The sequence below is a fragment of the Castor canadensis genome, chromosome 2, assembly GCF_047511655.1.
Source record: "Castor canadensis chromosome 2, mCasCan1.hap1v2, whole genome shotgun sequence".
In the NCBI taxonomy this organism is placed as follows: Eukaryota; Metazoa; Chordata; class Mammalia; order Rodentia; family Castoridae; genus Castor; species Castor canadensis.
In genome coordinates, this window is record NC_133387.1 from 7,137,787 (window position 1) to 7,163,181 (window position 25,395).

The following is a 25,395-nucleotide window of genomic DNA, read 5'->3' on the forward strand; positions in this document are numbered from 1 at the left end:
GAAATAGCTAAGCAGGGGCTGGTAGATTTAGACAATGAAAGGACTCACATGCTGGAGGACCATGAAAAAGACACTTAGGGGTGTAGGCAACTGGGTAGGAATTTGAAAGGTAGGGAAATGAAGTCAGAGAGGGAAAAGAGATTTTTCAGGAAGGAATGGTTTCTAAGAAACACATGGAAATCAAACCTGCTGACTGGTAACTCTTTTCAGGATCCCACTGATTTGGCATGACAGGGCCTCATCTTCAACAATTCAAGTCCCAATGCTCACCCAAGTCCCCTCTCCACTGTCCCACTCACATTAACTAGAGATTCTCTTTCTTTCCATCTCTCTGCTAGGTCATCTCCCCTTTACCAGTAGCTTTTCCTGGATGGACTCTCATTTGCAGGGGTGTCTGAGGAACATGAGAGAGCAAGGGTCATCCATAGCATCACTGAGCACTGGAGCAGAAGCCTCCAGCCTGGATCCTACCCTCTCCATCCTGAGAAAATGACTTGGTCCTGGAAAGGGGTCCCACAGAACAGGAGGGGAAGCAGAGAAGAGAAAAACTGATATAAGCATGCATTTTAGAGATCTACTGGGGACTTGATTGCATTTCTGAGAATTGTACAGAATGTCCCCCACCATGTCCATCTGGCTGAGGAATAGGAGGCTGACACACATATCTGCAGCTCTCATCCCCAGTAGCTGAGGTTCCCCTCCCAGAGGCATCTTGTACTGTTACTTCTGGCTGTACTTGGGCAAAGGCCAAGTGAACTCTGGGCAGAAAACAGAAGAAACTTGAGAAGAAGATACACAAAAGAAAGTAAGCACATGGGAAAAAATGTTCAACATCATTAGTCATTAAGGAAATGAAAATCAAAGCCTCAGGGAGGTACCATTTCATACCCACTAAAAGTCTATTAAAAAAAGATAACAAGTGTTGGAGAGGATATGGAGAGGATATGGGACACTTGTACATTGCTGGTGTGAATGTAGAATGGTACAGCACCTTGGAAAACAGTTTGGCAGTTTCTTAAAAATTTAAGCTAGCCTGAATTCAAACCCCAGTACTGCCAAAAAACCAAACCAAACAAACAAAAACATTATAACCCAGCTTTTTTGTAGGTGTAATGTACCCAAGAGAAATGAGAACACATGTCCACACAAAGGCTTGTACAAAAATGTTCATAATAGCTTTATTCATAATAGACCAAAAAAAAAAAAAACCCCAAAACAACCCAAATGTCCATCAACTGGTAAATGAATAGACCAAGTGTGGCCTAGCCAGATAGTGAATTACTGTTTAAGGAATAAAAGTGAACAGGCTACTGTTATATGTTATAAAAAGAATGAACTTCAAAGTCACCAAGTGAATTGAAAGAAGCCAGACATTTACATGAACTACTCAGAAAAGGCAAATCTGTTGAGATGGAAAGCATGTTGGTGGTTGTTTGATGCTAGAAGTGGGAGAGATTGATTCCAAATGGACCTGAAATGATGGAAATGTTCTAAAACTGGATTGTGGTGGTTGTGCAAGTTACTCACTTTCTATAAAAATCATTGGCGTATAAACTTAAAATGAGTGAATTTTTCTATGTAAATTATACTTCGATAAAACTATCATAAATTGAGCACTGGTGACTCATGCCTGTAATCCCAGCTACTTAGGAGGCTAAGATTGGGAGAATTGCAGTTCCAGGCCAGGGCAGGCAAAAAGTTCCAGAGACCCCCATCTCAATCAGTAGGTGGGTGCAGTGGCCAGCTATGTAGAAGGCTGAGGTCAGGAGGATCATGGTTCCAGGCCAGGCTGGGGATGCCAGCAGAAAAGTTTGTAAGAGTCAATGGAAAAAAGCTGGTTGTCATGGCACACACCTGTCATCTCAATTACGGAGTGAAGATCGAGGTCCAGGTCTGGGGAAAAAAGTGAGACCCTATCTCCAGAATAACCAGAGCAAAAACGGCTGGAGGAGTGGCTGAAGCAGTAAAGCACCTGCCTGGCAAAGCATAAAGCCCCGAGTTCAAATCCCAGTACCACCAAACAATCAAAAACAACCACCACCAACAAAAACATGTAAAAAGAAGGAAGAGAAGCAGAACTTAGCCCGAGCGTCCATCTTCAGCTTCTCCACGTTACAGCTGAAATCACGTTGGTTTGACAGATAGGACCTAGGACACTAGAGATGTCTAACAGGAGAAGACTTCGGACTTATTTATATTCAACTTTGTCCTGCTACAGGAAAGGTAGTTGTTATGAGAAGAGACTTACCCAGGTTTACCAGCTACAGAGAGTGCCAGTACCCAAGGAACAAAATCTTTGAGCAAGCTCAAGCAGACATCAGATCCATCCTCCCTTCCTTTCCCTGATGGGCCCCAGAATAGAGGCTCTTAACACGAACTTGCTGCCAACATAACTTTATTTGGGGTATGCTAACGCCAGGAATGGATGCCCCGCCAGAGCGGGGTGAGTGGACATGGGAAAAGGTAATCAGTGCTACTGAGCCATACGATCACAAAAGGGACAGCAGTGGACGTATCCGGTATAGCTTCTCAGCGTTTTGGGAAGTCACCTCCTGGGGGATGAGTAAGGAATGGGTTAGCAAGAGAGGCAGTGAGATCAGGCTGGGGAGGGGCAGGGCAGCAGAGGGAGGGAGGTAAAGCTGATAGTAGGAGTGACCTCAGTTATACACCAGGTACTGAACAAGCAGTAGACACCTGACAGGCACTTCACACTCATGCTGTCCCCAAGTCCTCCCAGAGATGTCACCCCGTGTAAGGTGGTGTCACTCTGAGGTCACAGAGACTCAGCAAGGAAACAGGAACGAGGTATGATTTCCTCCAAACATCCAAATTTATGCATAATTGGAGGAGACATAAACTGAATGCCGAGCAGGGGGAAAGTTCAGATTGGAAGGACTCAGGAAGAAGAACACCTAAGATGCCACGTGGGTGTTCCTGAGATGCTCATTAAGGTGGATCCTGCCAGCCCTCTCCCCGCCTCCTGCCCCGGGAGCCCCGCCCACGCCCCGCCCACTACCAGGAGCCCCGCCCACACCAGGCCCCGCCCCTCACGGAGACCCACCCTGCCAGGCACTGCACTGGCAGCTGTGGATGACCGGAAGTACCACAGGCTCGGTGTGGCCGTCTGGGCAGCGCAGGTTCAGGACCCGCACAGGGCTGTCAGGGTCTAGGCGGTAGCTACAGCAGTCGCACTGACTCTGCAGGTAAGGTTCCTGGGCGAGAGGGGTGGAGGAACTGAAGAGGGGCCAAACGGAGACTCCTCCCTTCCCAGGGCCTTTCCCACTGGGGTGCGGGGGGGGGGGGGCTGGGGCGGGGGCAGATCCCAATCTTCTCTGCATGCAGGGTCGCATGGGGGAGGAGTGTCACCTCAAAGCCCTCCTTCCCCAAGAAGCCCACCACCTTCACTCCAGCCCCCACCTGTCTGAACGTCCGACAACCTGCAAACTGAACGCTGCAGAAGAAAGAAGAGGCTTCCAACTCATGGGACTTACAGTCTAGTTGGAGAGCCAGGCTAATAACACATGAAACAGCACACAAGTCCTAACTACACAGTTGTGATCCTAAATACAAAGTGGTCTCCTTCCAGAGTGAAATCTCTTGCCTTAAAATTATAGAGTACCTCTTACAAGTCCCACTGAGCACTTGAGATAATTTTACCTAATAGGTATTTATAATTCCATTTTTAGACAGGTAATAAGCCCACACAATACCACATTCAAAAAACTACTGGAGTGATTTAGCAATCTCTCCTAACTACTTTCTTTCCTTGCTTTGTGTTTTAAATGTTTCAAAAGTGGTTTTGGAAAGCAACCCCAAACTGGTGCAGGAACACCTGGGGGGAGCAGTAGCATGGCAGAGGGTTAAGGGCAGCATCTTTGGGGACCAGAGAGAAAACACCATTGTCTTCCAGCACTAAGTAACCCAGGTGGGCAGAGACAGGAGGAAATGGCCTCAAGAGTAAAGGTGAGGTGAGGAGGGCTCTGGGAGGTGGCGACTGAGGACTGGGTCTCTATCCAGAGAGGATGCTGGTAGAATGGGTCACAGCTCTTCAGACATAGGGACAGGGTAGTCAGGGACAGGGCCTAAGCAGATCCTAACGATGTGTGGGGTTAGGCTTCTGGGTAAAGGAGAGCAAGCACAGAGTTGGCTTCTGGATCTGCTCAGGTGTACACACCTTGCAGGGAAACATCTGGGTGGGTCTCTCTGTAAAAAGCCTATCCCAAACATCCTCTCACCCTCAGGGTTCTGGCTTCAGAGTCAGTCTCCCTCCTCCAGGCCTTTCTTTCTGGGTGTTCTGGCTTATTTGTCTTGAAGGGGCACAATGGGTAGAAGGTCATGCTCTGGGAACGTGAGGGGCCACTGCAGGTGTAGATCACCACCTTGGTGAAAGCATATGACTCTTCACTACCCCAGCTTGACTGTTAGCGCTGTGAGAATGGACCACGTCCCTCATGTCCTCTGGGCTTTGCCAGGATCCTAGGCTGGTGGCAGGCCCTCGGGGGCACTGGCTGGTCTGTCTCCTGGGACTGTATGGCAGCCCTGGCTCATCTCAGGCATGACATTGGTGCTGGATGGGCAGTGTCCACTGCAGTAGCTCACTTCTACCTGGTCCAGGTGGCAGGGGCCCTTGGTGAGGTTGCGAAGCTCCGTGAGGTGCCGACAGAAGGCTGACTGCTCCTCTGTGGGGGTGGGGGGAGGAGATGGGGGCAAGGCAGAGGAAGAAGCTGTGACTGAGGGAATCCTGCATCACCACATGAGGGACAGAGCCTTGGGCTGATAGAGCATGTTGGGGGGGGTGGCCACTGCTATGATGCAGCCCTAGGGTCTTCACTCCCCCAATCCCCATGCGAGCAGGCTTAGGGAAGGTGGGTACAGGCCAGGGTGAACAGGTTGGGTGTGAGGGAGGTTGGGGAGAGGAAGAGGCACAGCAGAAGCACCCAAGTGTCTGCCATACCTGCAGCCTCCAGGTGGCAAACGGGACAACAGCTTCCTGGCTCCTGCACCATCACCTCATTCTGCAGAGGGAGTGTCCATGATTCACTTAGAAGGGTGGCCCCATCAACCCTCGCTGCCTGCTCAGAGACCTTAGGACCAGTTGCAGAGGAGGATCCCAGTAAAGAGCACGGAAGCCACCCAAGAAAGCTGTAGGGCCTTAGGGGTTACCTGAGCACAGGTGAGGCGGGGACAGTTCTGGTTGCAGACACTCCTCCCACCAAGGCAGCGGCAGCTCTCACAGTCCTCCTGCCATTCTGATCCAGGCTGTGGACGAGGTGGAGAGCCTCCTCTTGGTCTCTCCCAATTTTCTATACTACCCTGCTCCACCCTGGGATACTCTGGGAGTTCCCAGCCAGGAAAATGGACCAGGACTGGAGTCTAGCAAGACAGTCTCAGGAAGCCAGGCACCAGTGGCTCATGCCTATAATCCTAGCTACTCAGGAGGCAGAGATCAGGAGGATCCTGGTTTAAAGTCAACCCCGGGAAAATCATGAGACCTTATCTCGAAAACACCCATCACAAAAAAAGGGCTGGTGGAGTGGCTCAAAGTGTAGGCCCTGAGTTCAAGCCCCAGTGCCACAAGAAAAAAAAATAGTCTCAGGAGGAAGGAGCATTGGGGTTCAACCAAAGTCTGGACACTGTCCCATGAGAGGGCTGAGCCTCACCTGCTGCTGGAGGACTGTGGGGGAGGGAACAGAGGGAGTTACAAACATAATTCAGTGGGAAACCTAGGGTCAGGAAGGGGTGGCTGTCAGCAAAGGGGGACATGATATCTCACCAGGTGGGGGCTCCCATGGTGCCAGCACTCGCAGTGGTCCATGGGGACACAGGGGCCTGCCTGGCTGCGGAAATGCCCTTGCTGACACACACAGGCTGGGGCCTGCGCAGCACTGCAGTTGCTCTGAGCCTCTGTGGCATTTGTTTCTGCACAAGTCCGCTCGCAGAGACCCAGCTCCCCAGGGGCCACCTGCTGCCACAATTCTCCAGGGGGGCACTCTGCAGGGAAGACAGTCCACCAGCTCTCAAGTCAGCCCTGAATCCAGCCTAGACCCCCTATTCTTCTGGGTGCCCCCTCAGGGGCCTCTTCCCCTTCTCCTGCTGCCTCCTGGACTCCAGCAGCCCCTTTCACTCTGATTCACACCCCTCCCCAATACCTGAGCCCAGGCCAGGTCTTGACCTCTGACCAATCCTGTCCACCCTGACCTCCTCATTCTCTGCACCCATGTAATATCCTATGGGCACTGCCTGCTTGTCAGAGATTCAGAGATGGTTTCCTGTTTCTACCTTTTCCCATAGTGACCCACCCTCAACAGCCAGGCTGGGAGTTGTCCACTAGGCAGAGGTGAGCATATGGTGGGGCAACACTGCATAGAGTAAAAACTATGGGCCTGGGGTCTGCCAGGCTTGGCTCCTTGTTCTACTCAGCCCTCTGGACCTGTTTCCTCATCAACAGAAAAGAACCTTCCATTTTCAGGCCTTACCTGCAGCCCTGGGTTAGTATACACACCTGTAACTTGGTGAACACCCCTGGGGTTAGACACAGGGAATACCCAGGGAGCAATGAGCAGGGAGTGTGGAGCCTCAGGGCAGGGAGAGATCAATGTGGACAGAGGGACAGGGCATCCTGAAGGAGGTAGCTTAGCCAGTATTGCAAACACAGCCTCCCTCCTCTGCTCAGGCCAGCCCGGTGTTGGTTTCAGAGGAGCAAGCCACATCTCACCCTGACAGTCAGTGGGGGAGCAGCTGAAGGCTCCACCTTGGCAGGTGCTGGGAAGACAGAAGCACTGCTCAGAGGCCCCCTGGCCTCCTCCTTACCCCGCCCTCCACCCCCACCCCTACTCCATTCCTGGGCCCTCACCAGCTGGTGCAGTTCTGGGTGAGCACAGTCCCTGAAGGCAGCTCCTGGGCCTGCTCTTCAGGGGTTAGGGTGAGGCCCCATGGCAGAGAGTGCTGGATACAGGGACAGGCGATGAGGGGCACACATGTGCCATTGTACAGCAGCTGAGTGAGAGGCTCAGTTACCCTTGGGTCAATATCTTGTGCCTCCCCACTGACCTGCCTCCCCCATGCAGGAGTCAGGACCCAGCAACTGTACTCACCTGCCCTCCAGGGCAGCTGCAGCCAGGCTGACAGGGTACCCGCACACAGGTGGTGCCAGGGTGCAGGTGTGAGCAGAGGCTTGGACATGAGGTGGCACAGGTATTGAACACCTGGCCAAGGGGGCACTCTGTGGATAGTGCAGATAGGTGGGAGTGTCCAGGAAAGAGGCTCCCTCCATCCCCCCTTCTCTCCATCCCCCCACTCCACGCATTTGGGCCAGGGTGTGGGGCCAGCAGAAATGGAGGGGCAGGTCTCAGGCCCAGGGCACTCACTAGGGCAGGGCTGTAGGTTACACTCCTGCTGCTGCTTTGTGACCTGGGCATGGCATGGTACCCCTGCAGGATGCTCCCTGCAGCTCCGACTGCGCTCCATGGTGCCCCCACCACAGGCAGCTGAGCACCGGCTCCAGGCTGTCCAAGGCCCCATGACTGGACACTCAAGGTGTGGGCACACCAGGTGTCACGCAGGTGCTGCGGACAGGGTATGCAGCAAGGGCTCAGGCCCCAAGCTGGGATAAACAGAACTTACACTACCCAGCAGAGAGCATAGCCCCAACCTGCCACCCACACCTCCCACCCGAAGCCCCTGGCCAGTCTTGCATACCAGTTGTGGCAGCTCAGCTGGACCACCTGGGCTGGGGCCAGCTCCCATGAGGCATTGGCACTGGGGAGGCCACAGCGGCAAGAAGAGATGGGCACACAGCGCCCATCCTGTACCAGCTGTCCAGGGGGACATCGGCAGCCTGGGGATGGGCGTGGGAAGGACAAATAAGATTTGAAAAAGACATGAAGAGGAAGGGCATGGAAGGGGAACAGAGGATGTGCGAGGGTAAAAGGAAGGTGAATATGATCAAAGTATGTCATATGCATGTATGAAAATGTCACAATGGAACTCATCATTTTATATAACTAATATTCACTAATAAAAATGTTTTAAGTTGGGTGCCAGTGGTTCACGCCTGTAATCCTAGCTACTCAGGAGGCAGAAATCAGGAGGATCGCAGTTCGAAGCCAGCCCAAATAGTTCATGAGACCCTATCTTGAAAAAAAAGCATCACAAAAAAAAAAGGGCTGGTGGAGTAGCTCAAGGTGTAGGCCCTGAGTTTGAACTCCAGCACCACAAAAAAAAAGTTTTAAAATAAGCATTCAGTGCTGTGGTAAGAACATAATGGGTCCCTCTGGCAGCCAGAGTGGGTCTGCACAATCTCCTCCACTGCCCATGTACAGGACGTGCCTCTCTGGCAAACTCTGAGTGTGCACCCCTGGGAGCCCTTACAGCCACTGTGAGCACCCTCAGGGACACTGCGGGTCTTGATGCAGCCTCGCTGTACGCACGACTCAGCCAGTTGCTGAATGGCCCAAGGACCTGATTTCTTGCCCTATAATGATTCCCTTACTCCCACCCCCACCTCTGCCCCAGATCACACACTTTCTGAAAGCAGGAGGCAATGAAGGGGACCCAGGTATCCCCAGAACTCCTGGGCCAGGTGGAGCTGGCTACCTGGGCTGCAGGGTCCCTGCAGACACTGCACACGGTCCCAAAGGTCAATGCAGCTACGAGGGCACCGGTTGGCACAGTCAAGGGTGGACACAGTGTCCTGGGCCTCGCAGGACTCCCCTGAGGACCAAAAGGTAGGTGTCTGTGCAGGGGACACTCCTGCCCCCAGGGCAGCACCTTCCTTTCCAAAGCACATTTCTTTAGGTCCCTGGGTTCTGGGATGGTGGTTACCTGGGCAGGACCCCATATTGCAGCTCTCAGTTTGAGCCCATGGCTCCCTGCAGCTTCTGCCAAGTAGGCCCCCTGCCTCTCTCCAGCGCAGCCGGAAGCCCCCACTGCAGGGCACTTGGCAGGGGCTCCAGGGCCCCCAGGGACTCTACTGGCATGAGTCTGTGAAAATGAAATGGAAGTCAGAGCCAAGGCCCCACCTGCTTCCTGTGTCCACCCCAGTCCTTGGGCTCTACCCCTGCAAATATGTGCCAACACCTGCCAGGTTCCCTTCCTTCCAGCTGCCTTTGGCTCCCATCCCAGCTTCAAATCTAGCTCAGAGGCTAGCGGAGGGTCAGCAGATGGGCTGACTCCCATCCACTGGAATGAACTTATGGCCAGCCCCCGCCCCCCTCACCCAGGCCTCCTCCTGCTAGTTGACCTCTGCCATTCCTCATTACCATTGCAGGCTCCAGGGTCAGGGCAGAGGCGTTGCTGGCTGAGAGGTGCAGTGCAGAGACGAGTGTCCCCAGCCCAGGGCATCCCTGTCTCAGGGTCCAAACAGAGGCGGTGTCGATGCTGCTCCGAAACCAGCAGGGGGGCCAAGGTTGGAGGGAGGCTTGCAGTGTCTAGAGGCCAGTGCCCCTCCAGGATGGTCCTGGAGGCAGAGGCCAAGATGCTTTGGGGTAGGCAGGGCCCACAGGGTGACCACTCAGACCAGTCGCTCAGAGGCAGAAGACCTAGAAGGGCAAGAGCTTTGTGCTCTTTCCCGGGACCCCTCAACCAAAAGACCCCAGTGGGCAGGAAGGTGAGGCTCAGGATTATGACCATGAGGGTAGGAAACAGGAAAGGCTGAGGGAGCTGTGGGGGCAGGGAAGGGCCCTGATAGTCTGGGATCCTCTGGTTTTAGTATTGAAAGTTCCAAGTCCTGAAATTCATAGCCCTGGGTGACCACGGACAGTGGTCTCCTGAGGCCAAGATTACCTTCACAGCCCTGGCTGGCACACTGTAGCTCTCCTTGCCGGCATTCACTGTGGGAGGGACATTAAGGTCGGCTCTGAGAGGCAGGACCCAGCCCAGAGTTTTTTGGGGGAGGGGATTCATTTAGGGGGAGCCTGTGTTCTGGGTACAATGGGGCTAGATAAGGTAGTTGCAATGCCTGACATCTTGGGGCTGCTTGCTCACAGGGTGGGCTGGGTCCAAGGCTTGGCTTGGCCTCTACTAGAACCCCCTCCCCTACTTCCTGGCCTTGAACTTCTGCTTCATGTTCTCCCATTACTCACCATTCCTTACAGCCAAGCTGCAGGTGGTCCCCAGGGGCCAGGGTCACTCCAGCTCCCTCTCCTGAAGTATGCCAGCAGTTACACTGCTCTGGAGGAATGCAGTCCCCAGCCTGCTCCACCAGCCCCTGTGCGGAAGGAGACAGGTCAGGCCTTCATGGAGACCACTGTCGACAGAAAGCCCAGCACCATGTCAGCCTGCAGAAGTGCACATTCGTGTTGTTGAGCAAATGGGTGGGCAGTGAAGACTGAGGGTTTGTAGCAGGCAGGGTCACCATGTTGAAGGGCAGTGAAGGAAGGTCCTCTGTCCACACCTTCTTCTTGGGCATCTCCCCAGCTCCTGGCCCTCACCTTGGGGCAGTAGCAGCCAGGTTGGCAGGGTGGAAGGTCCTGACAGAGTTGGCGGCTCACGTGTGTGGCACAGAGCCCAGCGCAGGGGGAACCACAGGCTTGGAACTCAAAGGGAGGCATGCAGCTGTCCTCTGGCGTAAGGGGCAGGGAGAGGAGACAGACTGGTAAGGGAGCTGTCCAGGGACACCCTCCACTGACACAGCACATACTGCATGGTGTGTGGTCCCACTGAAGCCCCTTTGGGTCACCTGGTGAGAGTACAAGACTGTCTCCCTGCTAGCTATCAGGATAGAGCACTGTACCCCACCCCGCCCCACTGCAATGTGGCACCTGTTCAACCCATGTGTAAAACCCAGGGAAAGTGTCAGGACAACTAGGTCTCCAGAGTCAGGAAGCTGCATGGAGGAGGGGACTGCTGGAGTTAGGGGCCTGGTGGGGGACAGAGGAGAAAGATGGAGGGCAGCTTCAATAGAAACTGGGCAAGATATACTGTCCTGGGAGCAACTATAGGGGCAAAGCTACAGTAGGACCAGCAGCCTCCGAGTGAGAAGATGGTAGGTGAGCAGCTATGAGAAGAGTAGCTGGGGACAGAGAAGGGGGACTGAGTGCAGAGGCCTGGGGTCAGTGCAGACCCCGGCAACTGCCCTGAGGTCCTGGGGGCACTGGGTCTGTGCAGGGGGAACTGCCACTACCCCTGCTCAGCTCCCTGGACTCTATCCCGGGACTCACCAGAGCAGTTGCTGACAGGGCACGGCCGGAAGTGGCCATCCAGGCGTGTGCAGGGAGCACCCTTCCTAGCCTGGCCAGGCGCTGGCCCCTGGTGTCGGTAGCGCTGCTGCACCAGCACCTGGCAGGAACAGTGTGTCCAGGTGCTCCAGCTGCTCCACACACAGTCCTCTAGGGATAAGGAGGGATATCACTGGGTGGGGGGAGAGGGGACGAATCTCTAGGATCCCCTGGCACTTCTACAAGCTTTCCTTTCTCATCCCTACCCTAACCAGAACCTTGCACAGGAAAAGGGCAAGAGAGATCCTAGGGTTCAGAAAGGAACTGCTGGCTAGACTCCCTCTCACCCAGTAACATGGCAAAGGGAACAGATGGCGGGAAGAAGAAAGGAAGCAGCAAGATGTTGGGGTACATATAGGGACATTTCCGGGGGGAAGTCTGGGAGTGGGAAAACACATATTATCCCCTGAATTTACTAAGGTAGGAAACCAGGAGAGGGGCTTCATTTCCCAGGCACACTCACCCAGGCAGGGCCCTGGGTAGCAGACCCGGGTGTCCAGGTGTGGGAAGGTGTCATTGCATCTAGGGTCTGCCTCGACCAGCAAGCAAGGGCAGGACCCAGAGCGGGAGGCCAGGCCTGGGCCGCAGCTGCAGGAACAGGGTCCCCATGGACCCCAGGAGCAGGCCTCCAGCAGCTGTAGGCATGGCTGCTTCTCGCAGTGCTGGGTCTGGGTATCAGGGCCCTGGCAGAATGGCTCCCTGTGGTGAGGAGCTGGCACCATGCAGGCCCGAGTGCGGACCTGGCTTCCACCTCCACAGGAGACAGGGCAGTCAGACCAGGGAGATCACATCGTCCAGCCCATGGACACTGTGGGAGGGGACAGGTTAGAGGAGGAGTGTGGGGGAAGGAAAGATCCAGAGGGCTGGGTTGAGGCACTGGGTGGTGATGGGGTATAGACACAAGGTTAGTAAGGTGGACTGAGGTGGGGGTTGGGATGAACTTCAGACCTGTGCACTCAGTGTCTTCACAGATCACATCCTCCGGGGTGCAGGAGCTGGGGAGGAGCCCAGATTCAAGGACCTGCTGTTCAGCAGGACTGTAGGTTGCCCTCCCCTGCATTGCACTTACCACCGCAGACACTCTCCCTGTCACCAACTGTCCCCCAGGGCGTGTGGACGAGCATCATGCAGGCACAGAGGTGGGCATGGGGACTGGGGGCAAGCCTGGCTCTGTGACTGTTCCTCTTGACATTCAGGAGTCCACGAGCCAGACGTGGAGGACCTGAGCAGGGCCGGAAGCAGAGAGGGGAGAAACAGCCAAGGCCTTCATCACACCTTTGGCTTCTGGGAGATACCCAAGGGGGAAACTCCAGGGTGGGTCTGAAGGTGGCTAAAGAAAGGCTTGGATGACCAGGGACAAAGCTGAGCTAGGACATGGAGTTGAGCAAAGTCACTCACTGGGGAGATCAGAACTCACATGCCAGGCAGAGAGAGACCCGAGTGAAGTGGGGACACCTAATCTCATCCAGCCCCATACCGGAAGTGGCTCTGCTGTCCCCCAGGCCCACATGAGTGGCTGCAGGGACTCCAGGCAGACCAGCGACTCCAGGCACAGTAAATGGGAGGTGGGCAGGGCTGAGTGGTACAGGAGAGCTGCCCGGCCTGGCACGAGCAGTTGTTGCAGGCGTCCTGGTGCTGGCTTCCTGGGGCCCAGCTGCGGCCCCGGGCATCTGTGCACTCACAATGTCCAACTGGCACGCAGCTGCCATCCTGCTCCAGGGACCCTGTGGGGAAGTGGCCTTCAAAGTCTGGCACTTGTATCCAGGCCTGACCTGCCTTCCCCGAGCCACCCTAACATGCCTGAAGGGCCTTCCACAATCACCTTCAGAGCAGCGGTAGCCTGGCTTGCAGGTTTGGCCATCCTGACAAGCGACTCCCTCCTGCAGGTCTGAGCAGCGGCGGGGGCAGTGGTTGGTACAGGTGACCAGTTCCATTCCTTCTGGGCAGCCCTCCTCTGAGGCAAGAAGGTCCAACATTAAGAGGGTCTTGTGTGAGCCCTTTCTTTTCCCTATTCGGAACCTCCAGAGGCTCCAAGGCCCATCTTCCACCCTCCCCCTTCCCGCTATATGCCCATAGAAACCTGGGGGTTTGGGGAAGACCCTGGGATTGGAGCATTCTAAGTGCACAGTAAACTCCTCTCACCTATTGGTGAGTTCTTGGCACTCAGCTGGGCACCTAATAAATGTTAGCTGAGCTGGACTGAATTGCTGGCATCTCAAGACGCCAACGTTCTCACCTAGCGACTCTGAGGTGCTGGCTAGGACGGCGTACAGTGTGTGGGAATTTTCTAATAGAGGAGGTGGGGCTAGGAGTAGCGGAGGGCCAAGGCAAATGAACTGAGCAAAGATGGTGGGGGCAGGGCTCTGTTGTAGCGTCTGGCTCAGTCCAGGCACGCTCCTTTCAAGATCACCCCAAAACCCTCCAAAACATTTGACTGGACTGCATCATTTGCCAGCAGCTGGAGGACAGGGAAAGCTGAAAACAAGTTCTATTACAGTTTGGGTCAGCAGGTGATGGATCCCAGTAGCTCAGTCTGGGCCACGCAGGCACACACAGAAAGTCCCTACCCAACACCCAGATCCAGTCGTCCTCTGCTGAGGGTCCCAGTTTTCTTAACTGACTAGTGAGGTAAGCTTGTCCCCTACTGTGTCCCATAGTATTGTGGGAATGAAGTTAGAAGTGGGAGTGGAGAGGGCTTTGCAGAGGGAAGCCCACTAGGGATGGGACGTGGGTGTCATCACTGCCATACCACAGGGCATGGGATTGCAGAGCCGGGTGTGATGCCTCTCCCCAGCACAGAGGGTACCCCCATTTTTGGGTGGAGGGCTTGAGCAGCTTCAGCTCCTCAGGGATTGGCCCCCTCCACAGCTCCGGTCACACCAGGACCAAGGGCTCCAGCGTGACCAGCCCCCGGGCACTGTGTCAAAAAGAGAACAGCTCCAATCAGCTGGGGTCCGCTCAGGCAGAGGGGCTCCTCGAGTCCATAAGCCTCAGTCTGGGTGTGACATGGTACACTCAGGCAGGCTGGGTACTTTGGGGGAAGCAAGACACTGGGGCCTCACATTGGCAGGGTCAGGGAGGGGACCTGTGGCATTCCCTAGTCCTTCCCAGCCTGCTTCACCTGGGCAAGCACGCAGGTTGCAGAAGCGGTGCTCCTGGTAAGCGGTAAGGATGTCAGGGCACCAGTGTCCACCAGGCCCAGGAGGACGGTATGCTCGTAGACGGCGCTGTTGGCCTACCCCACAGCTGCGGGAGCATGGCTCCCATGGGGCCCAGGAGGTCCAAGAACAGTTCCCTGGCCCACAGACGGGACCGGAACACAGAAGTACCTCTGCAGGACAAAGCCAAGCTGGAGTCGGCAGGATCTGCCCCAGCTGCTCCTCACCCGTTCAGCTTAGTGGCAGACTTTCTCCACCAGGGTCAGCTGTGACCTCATCCAGACCTGTGGGCTTCTGATCTGGATCTGACACTGACAGTTGTGTAGCTTTGACCACTGAGCCTCCCTCTGTGTCCCTTTTTCTCACAGGGGACAGAAATCCCTGACTCACAGGACTGCTGAGGGACTGGGGCATGGCCTTTTGAGGAGCCTGTGGCCACATCTCTGTGTAAGGACCAGGGCTCTGCTGGAAGTCAGTAGGGCTCACCAGCAGTTGCTGGGAAGGACCAACAATGAGGACCTGTGGCCTAGAGTCAGACACCGACATGAGACCAGATGTCAGTGTTAGAAGTCAGTAGTGGCTTGAGGGGTGTTAAATGTGGAAGTCTGGGGGGCGGGGTGGACCCTGGCTGTGGTTAGAATGAGTTGTTTGAGCACGGTGCTTGGAGACCAAGGTAGATGGGGAGGCACACCTGTGCAAGAGGGCAGGTTGCAAGGCGCACCTGCGAGGAGTCCCCCACCGTGCAGTTAGCCAAGCAGAGGTGTGTACGGCTACGCCATGCAGGGTGAGTGGGGTCTGTGCAGCTCTGGGAGCAGGGGGACCATAGTGACCATGGGCCCCAGTTGCCTGCAAGGAGGAGGGAAGTGGGGGAGAAGGATGGAGGGGTGCCTCCTGATAAGTCAACCCCACTCCAGCCATGCCAGGAAGCAGCATTGGGAAGGAAGTCGCCCAGGGCTTGCTATTCCTAAAGGAGAGGTGCAGGGAGACATCTAGGGCTACCTGGAAGGCCTGTTGCTGGCTCCATCGTGGACCTTTCAGTCCCTGTGCCAAAGAAGACCCTACTCAGAAATGTTCCCAAGCCTGCAGTGCACCAGAAGCAGGCACCGAGGCTGACCTGGCACTGAGGCTGGTGGTCAGCACTGAGAGCTGTGGCTATCTGGCCCAGCATTCCCTTGGCTTGATTATGTCCAGTGGACCCTCCAGGCCTTGACCTTAGCACTTGCTCAAGGCCTTTGCTCAAGCTGTTCCTGCTCCCTGACATTCCTTCCTCTCCAGTGCTCCTCGGAGTTGTCTCCAACACTCAAAGCACATCAGTTGATGACTCCTCCAGGAAGCCCTCCTAAACTATCCCTCAGGGGCATTCCCTCCTACCCCAGTTTTCCACAGCACATGAACTTTCCTACAGGGCTTACCACAAGCGTATCTGAGCCCTTGGTTTCTGAGATAAGGGTTTTATAACCCTTATCCCGCTCAGTGTGGTGTATCCAAAGAGGAGCCTACAGCTAGAAGGTGAGAGACTAAAAGATTCAGAGACAGCAACAGGGCTGGACAGACACAGGTGGGGACCAGGAGTGAGCTGAACCAGATCCAGCCAGCCAGATATCTGCTCAGAACCTTCCTAATCCCAGCCCTGCCTACCACCTTCCTGCTTCCCTTACCGGGACAGTCTGGGCTGGAGCAGTACTTGAAATCCTGGAGGGGCCCGTGACAGCCCAGGCCACCTGGAGTGGGTGTGGGGTGCACACAGGGGCGGGTGCGGGTGTGGGTGCCCAGCCCACCACAGGAACGGGAACACGGACCCCACGGACCCCATGGGCCCCATGGGCCAAAGCCACCACGGGCCTTGAAGCAGTCCTCCATGGAGCAAGAGAGTATCCCATGCACACAGGAGCTGAGGAGAGGCACAGGTGGAAGGGGCAGGGCAGAGTGAGCTAGGAAAAGGAGGTGGGCAAGGGCGGTCCAGGGTTTCCTGATCTCTCACCCTCTCACCCATCCCCTCAGCCCCAAACCTCCCCCAGGCATCCCTGCCCAGCAACCACCTTTGGTGGTTCCCTCACCAGTTGCTGCAGCCCATTTGAAACATCTGGCCTGGACCCAGCTCATCTCCAGGCCTCAGTAGCTGACGTGTCTCTCCCAGAAAGGGTGGGTATATCCCAGGAACAGTGCTGGAGGCTCCCAGATCCTGTAGCAGCTCAGCCGTCAGCACACAGGGGCATTCCTGGGTGGTGGGCAGAGGAGACAGTAAAATGACAGGCTGGCCACCCACTGGGTACCAGTGTGCAGCCTCTAAGGAGACTTGGGGAGAAAAGAAACCGGGTGGGGTAATGAGGATCTGGAGGAGGGCTTTGGGCTTCAAGAGGGCATTTCCCCCACACAAGTAGGGCTGTGGACCTGCACTGGGGGTGGAAATACACCATGAGAGGCATGCAGGCTCTAAGCTTGGCTCAAGGGGTCAGCCACCTTCTTGCATAGAGCATCCAGCAGGACACAGCAGGCATCAACAGAGGCCCTGAGAGGACAGGACTTGGGAAGAAAGTGCCTTAGCCAGGAAAAGGAGGAATCTGGATGCCTGAGTTTGATCCAACTCTGCAGCTGTCTGTGTGACCTTGAAGTGTCCCTTCCCCTCTCTGGGCTCAGTGTCATTGTCTCTAATTGAGTAGGTGGGACCAGGCAGCTAGCTGCTCAGGTCCCTTCTGGCCATCGCATTCTGGGACCTGCTGGTGGAGGCCACTGGGAAGGAAAGGAATCCTGTGCACCTGTTGGGCTTAGTAGAGCAAAGGTGGCACCTGCTTGCCATCTGCCCCACAGCCCGAGATGGGGACCTGGAGGATCCTGGTGGAGTGAAGACATGGGGTGTTTTCCCCACAAGGGCATGGCAGGAAACAAGGGGGCAGTGAAAACGCATGTCTCTTGAAGCAGAGGACAAGGCTGGGCCAGGAGGACAAGGCTGGAGGATAAGGCTGGGCCAGGGGAGAGAGTGGACAGTGTGGGGGAGCCATAGGGACTGGTAGGAATGCCCTCACTGCTGGGAAGACTGGAAGTCAGCCAAAGAAACCCAGGGCAATGTCTGATTGGCAGCATCAGAGGCCATGTGGGCATCTCTGAGCTAGACGTGGGCACCATGAGATGAGCTGGCGAGGAGCACTGACACAGGCACAGGCCCTTGGCAGCAGGTGGTCCCTGTCCCTGGGGGGAGCTCAGACACCATGGGAGGTGGCATGGCATCCACCTTCTGAATCCTCTAATCTTCCTGCCCAGATGCTGGTTGCAAAGGCCCCAGATGGCCTTTTGGGCCCATGTTCTGTTTAGAGTCGTGAGGAAGGGTCACTTTGTCCCCCAGCCACAGAGTCTACCAAGGTGATGAGCAAGACAGAGGGGAGGACAGGGCCCTGGACTCCTGGCCATCTGAGTTCTGACCTGGACACAGGCTGAGTGGTGCTGGAAGGTACCCTCAGGACAATGGCAGCCCCCCTCACAGCCATCAGAGAAGCAGGCCACCTGCCCTGTGACGTGGGCGCAGGAGAAGGGGCATCCCTCACCAGGCTGGCTCTCTCGATACAGACGGTCAACCGGACAGCCTGCCTCTGAGGCAACACGAAGTCAGTGCCCAGCTCCAATCCCCTGTCCTCATTGCCTATCTCTGGGTCCACTGTGACCTGAAAGTCAGTGTTCTGTCCCAGGCAATACTTTCTCCCACAGGCTCCCCCACAACCTGTCTGCTTCCCCTTTCCCTTGTCCATCACTAACCAGGGAAGGGGCAGATGGTGGAATGGGAAGGGAGAGGTCTACAGTCACTCAGAGTCAGGGGCAAGGGCCACAAAGGAACCCAAAGCTAAGTGGGATTATGGGGGCAGAGTCTGACCGGGGCTTACCTCTGCAGACCTGGGTGTGACAGGTGCGGCTCTGGTGGGCCAGCCCAGGACAAGGGGGTCGAGCGCAGTGCCTGGAGCGCAACTGTTCCCCTCCCCCACAGGAAACGCTGCTGTCCTCCCAGGGGCCCCAAGAACTCCACATAGCAGCACCAGGGCAGCTGGGCATCTCATAGCACTGCAGGATGCCCGCTACACAGGTGCTGGGGAGAAGGAAGGGGCTTCAGAGACAGGGCCTGGCCCAGTCCCACAAAGGCACCGCCGCTCAGCTCTACAGACCCTTTTGCTTACCAGTTGTCACAAGGCCCAGTCACCACCTCTCCAGGTTCCAGATTCTCCCAGGAGCTGAGCGCAGACCCTGCAGACCAGCTCTGGTTCCGAGGAATCCCTGCAGGGCACAGGAATGAGGGTGGGGACCCCAGACAGCTCATCAACCCACCATCAATCAGACACACCATCAATCCTTCATTCTACACCCCTGCCTGGGCAGGGGGGAAGTGCAGTGCTCAGTGGGCTGCTGGGTGAGGGTGAGGGAGACACTGACCCATGGCTCCTGGCTGGAATTGGCAGCAGCAGTGTGCTAGGGATACACATAGCCCATCCTGAGACAGCTGGCCTGCAGGGCACCCACAGCTGGGCTGGCAATCCACCAAGCTTTGGAGGCACACACTCCCAGGGGACAGGTCCTGGCAGGAGCGGGAACAGGGCTGCCCACAGGGCAGCAGATTCTGGCCACCCCCACAGTCTAAGGCAGGAAACAAGTAGAGAGAACAGGTACTGAGGGGCCATCCCAAAAGGTAAAAGCCCTCCTGCTCAGATCTACCACCTTGCCCAGGACCCACAGAGAGTGTTTTATGGAAGTGTACCAGGGGTCATTAGTCAGAGTCAAGTCTCCTTAGACTTGTGAGGGCTCCCCCAGGCCACAGATCTAGTGAAACTCTCACCCGCACATTGTGTGGAATTGTCCTGACAAGGGCGACTCTGTTCATGACCTCCAGGACAGGGCCTGCCTCCCTCAGAAGTGGGGGGCTGGCTGCATGCCTGGCTCCGATGAGACTGCCCCAGGCACGTGTCGCAGAGAGACCAGGGTCCCCATGGGCTCCAGGCTCCATCCACTGCACCAGGAAGACAGAACCATCCACCTTAGGAGGCCTCAGGTTTGGGGGTTGGAGCAGCTATTTGGGGCCTCTGAGGCACGGGGTGGGCATAGACTTTGTGGGAATGTCACACCTGGACACACAGTGGGGCTAGGGCAAGCCTCCCTCTGATGCTGGGCTCCCTCCCTTGCCTCTCCGAGGCATGGGGCACCCCCGTGCTGGGGAGCAGGGCAGGCGCAGGCCCTGGAGCGGGATCGTATCTGGTCTCTGCAAGGCTGGGAGCACACTGTCCATTCTGACCATGGGCACCAACCTCCAGGCACTGCATGGAGAATGGCAGGCATGGACGTGGTCAATTCCTTCCCCAGTCCCAAGTCCCTCTGTGACCCTGGGGCTGCTTTTCCTCACCTCCCTCCAAGCTGGTACGTACCTGGGCAGGGCAGATCTGTGCAGTTCAGCCTCCCCTCTACGCAGGTGCTGGGCAGGGGTGAAGACCCAGGAGGAAGTAGAAGCAGCTCAGTATGGCCTGGGTCCCTGGCTGCTACTTCCTCCCCCTTCCTTTTGATCTCCCTCGGGTCTTGGGCTATACTCTCTCTCTCACAACTCTCTTGTGTCCCTAGAACCCACTCCGCGTTCCATCAGCTGGCTTTCTGGGAATGTCACAGCTGGTGTGTTTTACTGGGGAGTTAATGAGTAATCTGCAGCTGAGTATGAGGCTGGACAGTGGGGGAAAATGCCATATCAACAGCTTGTGCAGTCCAGCACTCCTTCTCCCCAGGAGCACACACCCAGCCCTCAGCAGACACATGAAGCTGGCTGCCTCAGTTTCTTCACCTATCAGACATGAGGATGGTGGGGTTGAATGTGTCCATTGGCTAAGACCAGGAACTCAGCCGCACAGACACCACGGGGGGACCACTACTGAGGGCCTCCTGCCACAGCAGTGGGGCCACTCACCAGTGGTTGCAACCATCAGGCCTTGCCAGCTCAGTGCCTGGACGGTGGCATTTCCCAGTCAGCAGGTCCAGGCAGCTGCAGTGACCTGGCTGCACACAGATGTTCCCATCGGCACTCAGTACCTGACCTGGAGGACAGTAGCAGCCGGGCTGGCAGTGCCACACGCAGTGCTAGGGGGAAAGGAAGGGAGGGCGCTGGTCAGCAGAAAACAAGGTCTGAGGGATGGGCAGAGAGTCACAGGACGCTCTGGAAGGATGGCGATGGAAGAGGCGGAAGAGGGAGGAGGAGGGAAAGAAGACCCCAGCCTTCAGCTCAGAGGCTATTTTAAGCAGTTTATGCCTTGAAGTTCTGGTGAGGATAGGAAGGGGAACAAGCCAGACTTTGAGTTTCCCTCCCTGAGAAGGGGGTGGGAAGGGAGAAGCAGCCCTGAGGACGTCCTATCTATTGGATGTAGGACCTGGTGCCATCCAAATGTGAGCCCCAGTTCCTCAGGATTGCAGATTCATTGGTGACCTGCATGAGTGACGTGGGAACCGAGGCATGCTCAGACCCCCCTAGAATTTAGGGAGCAAGGTTCCCAGAATATTAGCTGGGAAAGGAAAAAGCTGGGGATCTCTGGAGAGGATGAATCCAGGTCCTGCCTGTGGTGACATTTGAGGTAAGTTATTTATTTATTTATTTATTTTTTTGCTTCTCCTCTTCCCCATCTGCCTGGAGCCTTCCCTGGCTCCTTAAGCTGGGGCCTCAAAGCACCATGGTAATCTTCAGAGCTCTTATATAGTCTGGTCTTTTGATTCATGTCTGTCTTCTTTTCCCCCGGAATGTGGGAGCATGGAGATGGAGACCTCTGTGTTTGCCTCCCTCCGTGTCCTACCACACACACTCACACACACACACGCATGCACACACGCACAGAGTCAAGGTGTTGATGTGTGTGTGTCATACTGGAGATCGAACACAGAGCCTCGTGCATGTTAAGCAAACACTCAACCACTGAGCTACTTCCTCAGCTAAGAGTTTATACACCAAAATGTTCACAGTGCTTAAGATGATGTAGTGGGGTGATTTTTCCCTTACTATGTGTTTATGCTATGTTTGAAATACAATTTTTTTTTGAGAAACATTTGGTGTACTGAAGTCAAGGGCTGCTTGGTGAGACTGGCTCTCTTTGGAACAGGGGATCACCAGCTTGGTGTGCACCATTATAAACTGAAGCCCAGGATCTCACCATCCCCAGCAGGGCTGGCTGCTCAGCACCAGGTAAGAAAAGACCATGAGCCCAAAGCCTGCCCGCCAACATGGTGACCCTCAGGTCAAGGGACTCACCACTAGGTCATCACAGGAGCGGGGACAGGGAGGACCACAGGAGCTGTACTCAGCTCCTTCAATGGTGGTGCAGTTGGTCACTGGGAGGAGGACAGGATGGCCTGAGAGTAGTGTGAGTCCACCTGGCCTACCTCCCAGTACTGCATCCCCCAGCGTCTCCTTCTCTACTCCCTGACCCCACCCCATCCCTGGCAAGTACCTGGGCATGGCCGAGCCTGGCACACCTCCCCCTGGGCCTGAGGCCCCTCACAGAAATCCCCCAGGCCCTGGGGTGATGGCTGGTCACAGACTCGGATCCGGCTCCGCAGGCCTCCCCCACAGCTCCAACTACAGCTTGACCAGGGCCCCCACGGACCCCAGCCCCCTGCTCCTGGGGGAAGAGCAGAGGAAGGGGTGTGGAATGACTTGGCACAGTCTGGGGGCAGCTGGGGCAAGGTGATATCCACAGGGACAGGGTCCCACCCTGGATTCCAGGGAAGGGTCAGCCTATGCACTGGCAGATACTTACGATCACACCCTGGTAGGAAGCAGGGCTCCTCCTCAGCCTCAGGGCCTGGGCAGAGGGGTGTGGGCATGGCCGATGGGGATGGCAGAGTCAGACTGGATGGTGCGATGCTGGGGGACATGGCACAGAATCGGTGCTGGTGGCGTCGGGCGGGGCCACAGGAAGCTGAGCATACACTCCATGGGGTCCAGGGTAACCATATAGGCTGGCCTTGGGGTGCAAGGGGGTGCAAAGAGAAGGTGAACAAGACAGGCTAGGTAGAGTGTGATGCATCAAGATGGATGCCTTTCACCCTCCGTCTTCCTTCACCTCTCTCAAAGCACTCCCCTCCCACTGCCCCCTTCCGCCCAAGCCCACCACTGCTCAGGGAGGAAGCAGAGGCACATGAGGACTGAGGACCCTTTCTCACCCTCCTCACAAGGCCAGGAGCTGCAGTTGACAATGAGTCCAGAGACGCAGGAGCTGCAAGGGGGAGAACAGAGGCTGGTGGCCTTAGGACTGCATGCTGTCCCCTAAATCCTTACATTTGAGCTCTAGCCCCCAGCACCTGCAAATGCGACCTTATTTGGAGACAGGCTCTTTCCAAAGCAACCAAGTTAAAGTGAGATGGCCCTAATCCAAGGTGGTTGTTGTCCTTATATGACAAGGGGATTTGCACACAGAAGTGCACAGAAGGAAGAGGTGGGAAGAGAGGGAGAAGATGGCCATATTCAGGCCCAGAAATGCCAGATTGCTGGCAAAAAAGAGGAGGAAAGAGGCGGGAACAGGATCTCCCCATGGTCTCAGATAGCTGCCAATACCCTGACCGTCTATGTCCGTTGTTCAAGCCCTCCAGAGTTGTGTGTGTGTGTGTGTGTGTGTGTGTGTGTGTGTGAGACTTTGCTACAGCAGCTGTGGAAACTAAGACAGGCATGAAGAGAGAAGAGGGTGCCTGCTAGGCAAGTGTTCTACCACCAAGCCCCACCACCAGCCCCTAAGAGGAAACAGATGGGGATGGTGGAAGGATGGTCGCAGGCAGGTTGTGCCTGAGAGAGCTGAATGGTTGTGCCTGAGAAGGGCCTGCGTCTCTGTGGCCAACAGAAGCCAATACCCCCCTGGCTACTGAGGAGGGACAGCTGCACAGCTGTGTGCTCAGGGGCCACAGGGCCATTGCAAGACTGTGGGTCTTACCAGTTCTCACATGGACAAAACACAACACTGCCTGGGGGATAGAGGCGCCCCCTGTGGGTACAGGGGCAGTCCTGGGTGGGCACACATACATTGTTCTAGAATGGAAAGCCTTCCATCATCTCTGGTTCCAACCAGTGGGGAGGGGTACCTCCCCACTTAAAGCCAGCCCCCTATTCCTCCAATTCCACCCACGATCCTTCCATAAACAGCTCTTTGCAGTCCCCTTTAGGTAAACACAGACCCTCAGCTACAGGGAATATGGGGCATGGACCCCTTCACCACTTCGTGGAAGAAAAAGGCCCTTTTCCATTGCAGGACCTAGGAATGAACTATCAAATGAAATCAGCTAATAAAAAATATTCTATCTATTTGTATTATATGCTATATATAATATACAACAATATATAACATATAACACAAATATATATAATGTATTTCATATGAAATATGCAATTTGTACAGCAATGGTATTTTTAAAAACCCAAATTTTCACTAAGGGCCACGGCTCAGCTGTGGCTGGATTCAGCAGGTGGTCCTGCATCTCACAGTACAGCCCAGTCCAAGACTAAGCATAGCACTCAATAAATACCCAGTGTAACATAAGAAGACAGAGCTCAAGCCTTCCTAGAGCTATCACCACTTCACAACAGAGAACAGGGGTCCAAGGAGAAATTAGTTAGACTCGTCACCTGCTGGTTCCAGCCAGAGCTAAGCCATGGCCAAGTGCACTTTCCACAACTCTACAGTGTCTCTGTGTCCAACCCCAAACCTGTCCTCAAGTCCTTCCTGTCCCTTCCCTGTCATTCCAGGGTCCCCAGGCCATGAGGAGGTTCCAGCTGTGGCCAGGTAGGGAGGACACTCACGAGCAGGAGCATCCTGGATGGGCAGTAGCAGCCAGGGTGGCAGGTCTGGTTACTCCCCCTTGGGGAGCTGAGCTCTGCACAGGAGGCTGGGCCCTGGGCACAGTCCAGCCATTGCTGGCCCCTGGGACACACACCAGGCACTAGTCCTGGGGACACAGACATTGTTAGCACAACCTGGTGCACTCAGTTCTCCCCTGTGGTCCCAACCTGGGAGAGGTATCAGTCTGGTTTTGGCTGGCATTGTCATGGGGGCTGCACAGTGCTAAGGGATAGGGTTATAAGGCTCAGAGTGCCCTGGGGACACAAATTAGAGGGTCTCCAGGGCAGCTCTCACCTGCACAGGGCTGTGGGTTGCAGGTGGAGAATTCCAGGGGACTGTGTGGGGCATTGCCTCGGGTGCGGTTTCTGTAGCCTCCTCCACAGGGCACAGAGCATGGAGTCCACGGACCCCACTCACCACCTAGAGCTGGGGGTGGCACCCAGGTCATTGGTGGTCACTGCCAGTCCTGCCTCCCATGATCAGCACACTTCTTCTTCCCATCCAGACAGCCAAAGCCACCCCCCCTTCTCACACCCTCCACCCATTTCACCTGAAGCATCATCTCCCACCTCAGGAGAGCTTGCCTTCTGGGGAGAAAGTGGGCAAGGAAGGGTCTCTTAGGGGATAGACTCACAGGATCTCTCAGAACCATCCGTTAGGGGCATCTCTTAGGGAAAGTCTTTGCCCCTCTCATGGGGTGCTAGGAGTATTCTTGGCTCCTCTGTGGAAGGTTCTTTAAGGAGGTCTGAGGACCTGGGTCTCCATTCTTACCTTGACATGGCCTTAGGCTGCAGAATTCAGCCTCCATGTTGGGGCCCTGGCACTCAGCACCCCCAAAGGCAGCTGGAGGTGCAGTGCCTGCTTGGAAGCGCCGCTGAATACCCACATTGCAGCTGTGGCTGCAGAGACTCCATGGGGTCCAGGGGCTCCAGCCACAGGCCACTGCCAGGGTGATGGGGCAGGGTATAGGAAACAGGCCAAGCCATCCTGGATCCTGACTTCCCCTGGTGGTCTTATCTCTGAGTCTTATCTCTGAAGGGGCACAAGTCTCCCGTGGCCCCTGAGCACCAACCACCACATGGACACACCTGGGCAGAGCTCTGAAGTGCACACCATCTTGCCAGAAGTACAGGTGCTGCAGGGAGAGAAGCCAGTGAGGCCTGACCCAGCCTATCCCAGTCACAACCAGCCCCT

General features: G+C 55.7%; 1 protein-coding gene across 1 annotated transcript in view; it reads right to left on the reverse strand.

Moving 5' to 3' along the window:
* Positions 1-2,378: 2,378 nt before the first annotated feature.
* Sspo (SCO-spondin) overlaps positions 2,379-25,395 on the reverse strand; it is a 54,485-nt gene continuing 31,468 nt past the window's right edge. The window contains 48 exon segments of the mRNA XM_074061024.1: positions 2,379-2,552; positions 3,062-3,212; positions 4,528-4,679; positions 4,955-5,015; positions 5,164-5,259; positions 5,774-5,991; positions 6,716-6,762; positions 6,854-6,996; positions 7,095-7,222; positions 7,368-7,552; positions 7,554-7,565; positions 7,699-7,837; positions 8,596-8,712; positions 8,824-8,982; positions 9,261-9,539; positions 9,784-9,830; positions 10,083-10,207; positions 10,431-10,561; positions 11,160-11,327; positions 11,680-12,024; positions 12,165-12,211; positions 12,286-12,438; positions 12,694-12,940; positions 13,039-13,170; positions 13,966-14,133; positions 14,338-14,547; positions 15,066-15,095; positions 15,098-15,220; positions 15,374-15,415; positions 16,033-16,265; positions 16,432-16,592; positions 17,792-17,958; positions 18,247-18,446; positions 18,535-18,631; positions 18,788-18,988; positions 19,188-19,358; positions 19,474-19,662; positions 19,771-19,817; positions 20,298-20,467; positions 21,624-21,703; positions 21,823-21,993; positions 22,132-22,338; positions 22,538-22,590; positions 23,299-23,393; positions 24,162-24,307; positions 24,496-24,627; positions 24,973-25,143; positions 25,290-25,336. Of these exon segments, the coding sequence (XP_073917125.1) occupies positions 2,530-2,552; positions 3,062-3,212; positions 4,528-4,679; positions 4,955-5,015; positions 5,164-5,259; positions 5,774-5,991; positions 6,716-6,762; positions 6,854-6,996; positions 7,095-7,222; positions 7,368-7,552; positions 7,554-7,565; positions 7,699-7,837; positions 8,596-8,712; positions 8,824-8,982; positions 9,261-9,539; positions 9,784-9,830; positions 10,083-10,207; positions 10,431-10,561; positions 11,160-11,327; positions 11,680-12,024; positions 12,165-12,211; positions 12,286-12,438; positions 12,694-12,940; positions 13,039-13,170; positions 13,966-14,133; positions 14,338-14,547; positions 15,066-15,095; positions 15,098-15,220; positions 15,374-15,415; positions 16,033-16,265; positions 16,432-16,592; positions 17,792-17,958; positions 18,247-18,446; positions 18,535-18,631; positions 18,788-18,988; positions 19,188-19,358; positions 19,474-19,662; positions 19,771-19,817; positions 20,298-20,467; positions 21,624-21,703; positions 21,823-21,993; positions 22,132-22,338; positions 22,538-22,590; positions 23,299-23,393; positions 24,162-24,307; positions 24,496-24,627; positions 24,973-25,143; positions 25,290-25,336 (6,616 nt within the window). The 3' untranslated portion in view covers positions 2,379-2,529.